At 51.5% G+C, this 11,247-nt stretch overlaps 1 protein-coding gene across 1 annotated transcript; it reads right to left on the bottom strand.

The window, feature by feature from the left end:
* Positions 1 to 6,481: 6,481 nt before the first annotated feature.
* PRR18 (proline rich 18) lies at positions 6,482 to 10,560 on the bottom strand. Its single transcript, XM_079148465.1, has 2 exons — positions 9,852 to 10,560; positions 6,482 to 9,768 (listed from the first exon to the last, which is right to left on the bottom strand). Exon 2 carries the CDS (start codon positions 9,759 to 9,761, stop codon positions 8,862 to 8,864), a length of 900 nt encoding a protein of 299 aa, XP_079004591.1. The 5' UTR covers positions 9,762 to 9,768; positions 9,852 to 10,560; the 3' UTR covers positions 6,482 to 8,861.
* Positions 10,561 to 11,247: the final 687 nt, after the last annotated feature.

The raw sequence follows: 11,247 nt of genomic DNA, 5'->3' as shown, positions 1-11,247 counted from the left end.
TGACCAGAGCCTCACTCCCTGTACCTCAGCTGTCCTCGTGCTTAGCACCTACATGTTGACCACAGAAGGGACATTGCCCTCGAATACCACAGAAGAAAGGACCCTGGTTAGCACCTGCTCTGAAGCCACTGGTGGCAGCACTGGATGGGCCGAAGGCTGTGACCCCTGGGGATGACCCTGTCCACCTGCCCCTTTAAAATCCATACATTCCAGAGTTGCAAACCTTCTTTTAATTCTGGTCTTCACAATTTGTGATTTTGGGTTTTTATTTTGATCGTTGTGGAGAGCAAGGTGTGTCCGAAAATGACTCCATGGTGTAGAACAGCAGCTCTCAGGCTGTGCCTGCCCTAGTGACTCCATGGTGTGCAGAACAGCAGCTCTCAGGCTGTGCCTGCCTGCCCTGAGTGACTCCATGGTGTGCAGAACAGCAGCTCTCAGGCTGTGCCTGCCCTAGTGACTCTATGGTGTAGAACAGCAGCTCTCAGGCTGCACTTGCCCTGAGTGACTCCATGGTGTGCAGAACAGCAGCTCTCAGGTTGTGCCTGCCCTGAGTGACTCCATGGTGTGCAGAACAGCAGCTCTCAGGCTGTGCCTGCCCTAGTGACTCTATGGTGTAGAACAGCAGCTCTCAGGCTGCGCCTGCCCTGAGTGACTCCATGGTGTAGAACAGCAGCTCTCAGACTGTGCCTGCCCTGAGTGACTCCATGGTGTACAGAACAGCAGCTCTCAGGCTGCACCTGCCCTGAGTGACTCCATGGTGCAGAACAGCAGCTCTCAGGCTGCGCCTGCCCTAGTGACTCCATGGTGTGCAGAACAGCTGCTCTCAGGCTGTGCCTGCCCTGAGTGACTCCATGGTGCAGAACAGCAGCTCTCAGGCTGCGCCTGCCCTAGTGACTCCATGGTGTAGAACAGCAGCTCTCAGGTTGTGCCTGCCCTAGTGACTCCATGGTGTAGAACAGCAGCTCTCAGGTTGTGCCTGCCCTAGTGACTCCATGGTGTAGAACAGCAGCTCTCAGGTTGTGCCTGCCCTAGTGACTCCATGGTGTAGAACAGCAGCTCTCAGGCTGTGCCTGCCCTAGTGACTCCATGGTGTGCAGAACAGCAGCTCTCAGGCTGTGCCTGCCCTAGTGACTCCATGGTGTAGAACAGCAGCTCTCAGGTTGTGCCTGCCCTAGTGACTCCATGGTGTAGAACAGCAGCTCTCAGGCTGTGCCTGCCCTAGTGACTCCATGGTGTGTAGAACAGCAACTCTCAGGCTGTGCCTGCCCTGAGTGACTCCATGGTGTGCAGAACAGCGGCTCTCAGGCTGTGCCTGCCCTAGTGACTCCATGGTGTAGAACAGCAGCTCTCAGGCTGTGCCTGCCCTAGTGACTCCATGGTGTGCAGAACAGCAGCTCTCAGGCTGTGCCTGCCCTAGTGACTCCATGGTGTACAGAACAGCAGCTCTCAGGCCTCAGGTTTCAGCCAAGTACAGATTATGTCTCCTGCCTGCGATGGACACACACATGGCTCACTCTAAGCTGACACTCCATGACGCTATGAATCTACCATCTTGGGGACTTTGGCCTAGAATAAGTTCCTGTCCTGTGACAGCTCTGTGCCCCAGCTGGTTTCTTGTCTTATCTGACCATCTACAGTGACTCTCTGCATTTGTATCTGCTCTCTGCAGCCTCTTGAACCCCTGTGGCTGCCTTAACCCTTCCTATAAAATTATGTAACCTATATAAAATTATGTATAAAAATTATGTGAAGTGTGATGAGTGAGTTGAGTGTTATAAGTATTAGAAATTAAGGTTGGAACAATAGCGCCTATGATTTCTGGGCACAGTGGCACATGTGTATAATCCTAGAGACTTGGAAGGCTGAGACAGAAGGATTGTAAGTTTAAAGTCAACCTCAGCAATTTAGCATTCCCTAAGCAATTTAGTAAAACCCTATCTCAAAATAAAAAAATAAAAAGGTCTGGGGATGTAGCTCAGTATTTAAAGTGCCCCTGGGTTCAATCCCTAGTACTGAAAAAGAAAAAAAAAAAAAAAAAAAGTGTCTGATTTCCTGGCTTATGACACCAGGTGACCCACAATTATTCAATTAACTGCTACTAATGTGCAGTAGTATAGCCTGACATTTGCTGATAGATGGTTGGCTCTGGAGACTATCATGCTAAATGAAATAAGCCAATCCCCCAAAACCAAAGGCCGAATGTTCTGTGATATGCAGAAACTAACACACAATAAGCAGGGGAGGGAAGAAGAGAAGTTCATTGGATCAGACAAAGGGAAGGCAAGGAAGGGGTGGGAATAGGACAGACCGTAGAATGGATTGGACATCACCTTCCTGTGTTCATCTACGAATGCATGACCAGTGAGACCACGCCGTGTACGACCACAAGGATGGAACCCTAATTCAAATAAGTCATACTCCACGTTTATATAAAATGCCAAAATACACTCTATTGTCGTGTAGATCTAAAAAGAATAGATAAAAAAATTAAAAGAAAAAATAAGGTGGTGTAGCCTGAGAATTTATTGTTATCAACAAATCTTGACATTGTAGAGATGCAGAAGTGTCTGTCCCTGTTAATGGCAGTATGCTCACAACATCAGTCTTACTAAGGGTGGCTCCATCTAATGTTCTCAAATAACCAACTCTGGGCTTTGCTAATCTCTGTCATTTCTGTCCTATTTCATTGATTTCTGAGGTCATTCTGCCTCGGGGATTTTAGCTCTATGCTCCCTGGAACCCTTCGCAGCCTGAACCTCACTGTGGGTGGGTCCTGGCAGGCCCTGTGCAGATGCTACAGAAAAGCAGACCAAAGCTTACTAATAAGGAGGAGGGAATAAAATCTTAGGTCACAGACCTGACCTGGCTTGAAGGTTTCTGCTCAGCTGGCCACATGTCCTCGTGTCCTAGCCAGGTCATTCGGCTTGGCAGGGAGCTGGGACCAGGCAGCTTTGCGTTCAGGTACTCTCATCCAGTAGAAATGGTGGAAGTTCCAAACCAAGAGCGAAATTATTCTGGGCCTGCTTGGGAGGCTGTTCTGCTTCAAGTAAAATACTTGGTGGGTATTCATTAGAGTTTGCTCATAAGTCACCAGATACTGAACTACACCCACTGGAGTTGGCTCTTCAGCACCAGGGTCCACATGTCCTTGGTCCTCGGAGCAAGCCTGTTCTGCTCTGGGAATACGGTGAGGCGGAGTTGGAGTGAAGTCTGTTATTAAGTCCGCATCTGGGAGGCTCCCTGGGGCAGACCGGGAACACGGTCCAGGAAGGAGAACTCAGCATGGGCGGGTCTGGGCTTCAGCGCTTGCTCTTCCAGGTGGCCACAGACTGATGTGTGTTCCTTTTCATTAGTGTTGGTCAATGCATTATGCTGTCCCTGCCACATGGATGGTGCTATGGTTTGAATATGAGGTGTCCCCCGAAAAGCTCCTTTGACAAAGCAGGAGTATTCAGAGGTGAAGTGACTGAGATAATGAGAACTGTAACCTAAGAAAGAGTGGATTGATCCATTTGATGGATTAAACATTTGTATGAATTTCTGGATGACAACTGTAGGCAGGTGGGGCATGGTTGAAGGAAGAAGGTCACTGGGGATGTGAGTTTGGGGTTCATATTTTGTCCCTGACTCCTATCCCTGCCCTTTCTGGGCTGCCATGTCCTGAGTTGCTTCCCTCTGCCACGTCCTTTGCCATGATGTTCTGCCTCACCTCAGGCCCAGAGCAGTGGAGTCTGCAGGCTGTGGACTGAACTTCTGAAACTGTGAGTCCCAAATAAATTTTTCCACCTCTAAGTTGTTCTTGTCAGGTATTTTGGTCACAGCAATGAAAAGCTGACTAAATTGGCTGGTAAGTGGTGTAACTACCTAGAGAAAGTGACTCCGATCTTGCCAGAGAGGCAATGGGCTCCTTTATGATAGAACAACAACTGGGGAGATCTGTTGTTTTTTCTGAGTCCTCTTTTGCATTTCTTTCAGCGTAAATGGGTTCCCAGCTTGGAGGCCTCTCCTGCCCAAGCTCCTTCCCAGGTGTACTAAATTGCAATCTCTGGGTCTGGGAGTCTGTATTTGAAAGGCTTTCCCTGGTGGTTGGCTGCAGCTAGCCGAGTGCCCACAGGAGGCTGAGGAACAGATCCGTGGTGGAATCCAACCTTTCTCCGAGTGGCGGCCTGAAGATACTTGAGGGCCACTAGGACCTCGGGATCTTGGATTTCATTTCTAATGAAGTGTTTATAGGTAAAACCCACGTGGATGGACACTCTCTGCCCCTCTCAAGACTGTGTAAGACTGTGAAGGGGTCTTTATACCAAAAAGCTTGAGAACTGATGCACAGACAAACCACTGGGGTTTAGGTCAATGTTGGCTGCGTGTTTGAGCAGATGTGAACTTCCTAAAGATTCTCACCAACCTGGCAGGTCTCCGTGGGATCCACCTCCACAGGTAGGGCAGCCCGACAGAGGCAGGGATGCCACTGAGTTTCACATCATGAAGGGCTGGTAGAGATGGAACGAAATTTCACCCATTTTGGAGACACTGCATTTAAGGACAGAGTCTATTATTTGTGTATAAATACACACAATAATTTTCTCTAAAAAATGTTTCTTGTAACATGTTTCTTGTTATTGAATGTTGAGATCATACGATACATTACTTTTAACTTTGTGTCTGCTAAGAGGAAACTCAGAACCATATTTCCTATTAGGGAAAGAGCGTGAGATAAGGCAGTAAAACACGATGGCCTCGCACGGCAACCCCGGTTCTGCAGATTGAACTCAGGGTCTTGAGAAAGCCAAGCCACTGAGTTGTACTCCCAGATCAGCCAGCTTTCTTATTCTTTGATACCTATGGGAGATGGAAGGCTCGCCCACCAAAGGAGAACTTTAAATGACTGTGGGAGGAACCAGTGGAGTTTGCACATAGGAGAGTCCGAGAGTGATATTTTTTAAGTAGGGAGGATTTTTTTGAAAGATAGTGAAAAATTACAGTTGACCTTGAGCGGGGTGACAGCAGGCATTTTCTGAAGTGTACTCTTTACCTCATACCAGGATCATGGGTGCTTTATCGCCCTCCTAGACAGAAGAGGAAGCAGACACAAGTTTAGCGAGATGGCTGGTGAATGAAAGACAGCGTCACTGTCAACTCTGGCCTCCAAGGGCTCTGAAGCCCAACTTTCCCTGGGTGTGGAGCCTTCTCCCTCGTGCTACCAGGAGGTGCTCAGCACCTTGGCTGGGCCACGAGGTCACCATGGCAGGCCATGGGGCAGCAGCCCCCTTCCCATCAGTACCTGCACAGATGCCTTGCCGGTCTGAGATATGTTAACCTGGGCCTTTCCCACAGGTGACAGAGGCATCCGCATGCGCCGATATTAACGCAAAAGGGCTCTTTCCACTTCATTAGAGAGACTCCTAGTTTAGGATTTTCTTTGAATGATTCACTACACTTGCCTGAAACTACCACGCTGAAGCACAAAGGTACAAAATCATGATCTTGGAGGAAGTTCAAACTGCCCAGAACCCACAGATGGCCTACCAGAAATGGAGTTGTACAATTTCTGGGAAAACCACAGAATTAAATTTCTGACACTCTGGCATCAACTTCGTCTAGAGAAAAGCAGAGTAACACCTATCTTGAACACCAAGTGTTCTCTAAGACCATGGAGTTAAGTCTTACGTGGTCAATCTTTGGAACTGACCTGCACGTACACAGACGTGTAGTTTTCTCCCTGGCCTCGCATGCAAGGCTCCCCGGGGGGTGGAAGTCAATCCCACTCCTCCTATTGGACACCCTAGTTGTGGGACAATTTGACAATCCTGGTGCACATGCACGTATGTGGGCTCTCTCTCTCTCTCTCTCTCTCTCTCTCTCTCTCTCTCTCTCACACACACACACACACACACACACACACACACACACACACACACAGATAGGGAGCATTTTTTCCAATTTTACTTGCAGAGATTCTTTCATTATTTTTCTTCTACATGGACCCAAAGATAAAAAGACAAAGTATATTTATTAATCAATACTCCCACTTTGTAATATCTAAATATCCCAGATATTCAAATGCAATCTTTACTTTCTGATTGATATTAACCAATCTGATTGGCATAACCAGTTTGAAACTATTTTAGGCAAAAGCAAAATGTTTTAATGAGTGTATATAGAAGGAGTTCTTCATCTGGGATCTGTGAACTTTAATTAATGTGAAATGCACAAAAATTACATGCAAATTTTCTTGGTCTGTGGTGCATTTTTCAGGAGTATATTTGGAATATGGCTTTCAGGAGGATTTCTGAGCCCTCAAGGCTTAAGCACCATGGCCTTATCAGATAAACTGGATGGTTAGAATCCTTGAATCCAGGTGATTTCAAGTAGTGATAAAACCAGTTGCCCTCGGCCAACCCCTGGGACCCCAACCGAGGCAAGCACGGCTTACGATGACCTCTCTGTTCAGAGTTCACAGACTCCCCACAAGACACACAAATCATGGAATTTCTCTTTTATTTAAACATTAAGAAATTGTAGCACAGTGAATTAGCAAATGTTCTCAACATGTCAGCAATAGCAACGGACAGACCTCACACATCATGTACACACCTCTGATTAACCAGGGCAACACACATTCCCCCTCATCTGCCCTTAAAGTGAGGGGCGAGGTGCACAAACTCTAGGGCACAAACGGAAACTGGAGAAATGTGCTTCCATGTGGCCAGGTAAGAAAGGGAGACAGGACTAGGGAAGCTGGAGGAAGACAGAGAGGAAAGGAAAGAAAACAGAGAGAGACAGGGTTTTCCTGGCGGGTGTGGGGACTCAGAGGCAGAAAGACATCTGGTAGGCTGGTCCCATTAGGCCACTAGGAAAGTCTTGAAAATGGAGATGTTCCCAGGAGCAAGGGCAGCAGGGCATGTCAATTACTGGTGCCTCGAACTGGTGGGGGTGTGAGCTCAGGCACCACCCACTCCACCTGCCCAGCTTCCACCTGCACGGCAAGCCCTCCTGCTCTGACCTTCATCTGAGTTCTGGGGGGACAAGAGCGTTTATGGCACATGGATGTCTCCGATTCACTTTGGCCAGTTTTGCTAATTTTCCCTTTTTGATATTAATATATTCATTTTAGGTAAAAGAAAATCTATTTCTCCGCTTCCAGACAGGGTCAGAAAAGAGGAATTGCTCAGTGGGTGGGGCTTTGTTTTTGCAACTTATCTGGTGGCTGATCTAGCTCCCACTGAAGTAAATGTCTCATGTCTGATGAAATTTGTGCCTAGAACTTGAGAAAGATTGAGATAAATATTAGCGCAAAGATCCCCACAAAAAAAAAAATACAAAATTAGTTTCTAAAAAATGTAAGGCTTCAATTTAAAATATAATTTAGACTTGACACATTAAAATCTAACAACATTTAACTGGTTATTGACTCTTACAAAATAAGTAAAAAATTGAGGTAGTGCATTACTCTTCTACAGCCAACTTATCTGATCATGACATCTTGTTTCTTTCTTGTCCTTAGAGTTAAATGCACTCAGATGCATGGAAGAAATATCCTGCATTAGGTACCCAGTTAGCGGGAAGGGCACGGCTACTGAAAGACTGGAGTTTTACCCTTTCTTCAAATAATAAATAGAATTTAAAAACTCACTTTTCACAGCGGTACAAAGCCACCATGTCACTAGCTTACGCACAGTGATGAGAAACACCAAAAACATGTACACACCTCCCCCTCACCCCCAGAGACTTCCTGCTTCCCTTCAGACCAACTGATCCTCCCTGCCTCCTGGTGCCTTGGCCCTCTGCACTGCCCTTGGCTCTTTCCTTCCCTAGCACAGGAGACATTTTGTGAGCCTTCAAACAAAGACCACATTTTTAACAAAAGCCCAACCTTGCTCCTGCTCCCGCCTTGATCCAGCTATTGAAAATAATTCCCCAAACTGCTTCAGGGGACAGGCGTTCATGACTAAGTGCATGTGTGTGTGGGAGTATGCTTGGGTGGGAGTGATGTGAATATGTGTGCATGAGTGTGACTGTGTGGGAATGTGCACAAGTGTGTGATCTGTACATGTACAGTGTGCCTGTGTGTATGTAGGAGTGTGCATGTGTGACTATGTGTGCTTGTGTACAGGAGTGTGCTTGTGTGTACCTGTGTGGGGGCCAGTGTGCATGCACAACTGGCTTGCAGAGCATGAATCTGTGAGGGCCCACCTGTGCTGTGACAGCAGGGCAACGATTCTGCTGGTGGCTGACTTACAGGGCTCCTACGGCCGGAAACCAGGCAATTTTGAGTTCCCAGCTTCCCAATACTCCCAAAGTTTTTTCGACTCGGGAGAGAGCAAAATCATAAGCATAGCACCATGTCCCACTTAGGCAAAAGGCAGGCACCCTCCAGTGCCACCCACCCTCATGGTGGTAGCCCATAGAAAGAGGAAGGATGTGCAGGGGAGGCGGACTTGGGCAGTGGGGCCTGGTGGGAGCTGACAGGCATCTTCCCAGCTACTCCCCCATGATCCATAAGGACAGCAAAGGAGCCACAAGGAGGCCGGAAGGTACAGCGGGTGGACTTTTGGGATGGAGACCACGTTGTGCAGGAGAGAATACCCATCTGGCTGGCGAGTGGAGTGGGCTGTGGGAGTTGGACAGGGATGTCCGTCTGTCCCACAAGCGTCTACTTGGCATACAGGTGGTAGGCGGTGGATGTCAGGCTGTTTTTCCCACCAGGGTGTCCACTTAGGGCAGGTGTGCAGGAGGTGGGCGTCAGGAGGTGGTCCAGTCCCCAGCAGGCCTACCTGGTTCCCACGTTCCAGGTGGAGCGGTGAGTTCAGGAGGAGGAGATGGACGTGTAGGCCAGGTCCTGCAGCACCAGGCCCTGCGGCTCACAGTGTGCTCAGGTGCGGCAGCGTGTCCAGGCGCCCTGTGCGGTCCCGCGCAGCAGCCGCCGACTCCACGCCACGCAGCCACTCGGTGCACTTGCGTACCAGTCCCTCGTCCACCACCTCAGTCTCCTCCTCGTACTCCACGTCGTCGTACTTGTGCCGCTCGTTGAGCAGCGACACCTTGAGCACCGGGCGCAGGTCGGCGGGTCGCGGACCGGGCACTGGGGTTTGTAGGCCGCCAGGCAGCAGCTGGACGCGGGGCGGCGGCGTTCGGAGCCCAGGGCCTGTGGCCAGGGGCACCTCGGGACCGCTGGTGGCGCCGCCCCTCCGCAGGCTGGTGGCCCTGGCCCGGGGGCCCGGTGCGGGCGGGCGCCTGGGGTCGGCCGAGGGCGAGGGGAAGGGTCTTCGGGGCCGTGCCAGCAGCTGCTTCTCCAGGTGGCGCCTTTGGATGACCAGGATGGCCTCGGGGGTGAGGCTCAAGGAAAAGCGCATGCCGTCGTCGGGCCCGGCCCCCGCCCCGGTGAAGGTGGTCCCAGCCGTGCCCGAGCCAGCGAGCCGGGGCGTGGCGCTGGTGGCCGCGTTCCCCGCGCGGCCGGGCGAGGCCTGGAGAGGGGCGCGCGCAGGGGTCGGCGGCTGTGTCCTGCCGGGGCCAGGGCCGGGGCCGCGCCGGGCGGGCGGCCTCTTCAGGGTGGCCGAGGGCCAGGAGCTGGAGAGGAGCACCTCGGGCCTCTCGGGGGGCCTCCTCTTCTTCTCCCCCGCGGCAGCGGCGGGCGGTGAGGACGAGGGCGGCGCGCAGGGCCTCCCGGGCAGTGGGCGCGCGGCGGGGACCCCCGAGGCTGGGGCGGGGGGCGGCGGCGGCATCGGCGGGAAAGGCATGGTGCCGCGGAGCGGGCGGATCATGGGTCCCCTGGAAGGAGAGGGGCGGGTCTTAGTCGCCGAGCGCGGAGCGGAGCCCGGCTCCCGCAGCGCCCGGCGACCCTCCGCACCCACCTGCGTCCAGCCGCAGCATCCCCGGCTTCCTCACATCCCTGCGCCCAAGCCCGCGGGGCTCCCCTTAGCTCGGTGCTCTGAGGCTGGAGCCTGCGGGCGCCGCCGGGTCCACACCACCGAGGCGCGCGGGCCGGGCGGCCGGAGGAGGAGCCCCGAGCGCTCGCAAAGGACGGGCCTGCCAAGTCCCGCGCCGCGCCGGGCTGGTGGCTCCGGCAGTTGAATGCAAGAGACAAAGTGCCCGGCCGCGAGGAGGGCGGGAGCTGGCGCCCGGCTGGCCCTCCCGTGGCCGGAGGTTACGCTTAGTCCATCAGAAGCGGGGAGCGGGCGCCAAGGGGAGGCGGATGGTTCCTAAGTCACCGGTGGAGCCCTTGTATGTTGGAGAGAAAATCTTTTTAAGATGGTGGGAAAGAAATCACGGGTCAATCTGGCAGTGCCACATTCTGGACTCACAAAGAGGGCTGTCTGGGACAGGGGCGGGGCGGCGAGGGTGATTCCAGCCAGTCACTTGGTGTTTTGTTTTTGTTTTGCGGTGCTGGGGATGGAACCCGGGGCCTCTGGCACCCTGGCCACTGGGCCACGCCCCCAGGCCTGTAAGCCACTTCGCTTTCACTTACCATAATACCATTCCTTAAAGTTTTAAAAATTAAAAACGTAACTTGCTATCTACCAACAGAGCAGTCGCTGTCATATAATTGCATAGGAAATACTAGCCATCGAGTTGTTTTAATGAATGATTATTGCAAGCAAGGCAGTATTTTGTCATCGCAGCTCTAATTCGGAATGAGTAAGAAATCTTTACCATCAACTTAAATTCTGATTGTGGCGATATAACATCCCTACGATATCCAAATGTGTGTTGAATAAACTTACAATTCAACATTACAAAGCACCACATCAAAGTTTCACACTGGAACAGGCCCTGCAGTTCTCAAGGAGGATTATCAATTGCTCACACCTCCAAAAAATACCTTTCCGTCAGATACGCTTTTCTGGGCAAACCTGAGTCCATCACCAGGTTGTGTGATGGTTACAGACCTAAATTAGCTCGCAACATATGCAAACGTGGATAAACTCAGTATGCCCTGTGCCCACAGCCATAGCAGGATGGCATCAAACCGCCCCCCCCCCCAACTGGCTGCACTCCGGACCTGGATGGCTGTGGACTCAGGGCGGACAAGGAAACTTGATAGGTGGCAGAAACATTTCTCACAGAGCATGGTGGTCATTTAGGCTCCAAGACTTCCACCAGCACCTCCAGAACCACCCCACAACCACATACTGTCCATGGCCTGCAAAGACTGCCTGAGACAGGCCTCCAGCCCCGAGGGCACTCCCAGGCTCGTCAGGGCACCCAACCAGGGCAGCCGGTCTCTGCCTTCTGTGCCCAAGTACAGAG

Source organism: Sciurus vulgaris, assembly GCF_902686455.1.
Source record: "Sciurus vulgaris genome assembly, chromosome: 7".
NCBI lineage: Eukaryota > Metazoa > Chordata > Mammalia > Rodentia > Sciuridae > Sciurus > Sciurus vulgaris.
The sequence above is the reverse complement of the archived record's forward strand: the minus strand, read 5'-3'. Positions and strand labels throughout refer to the sequence as shown.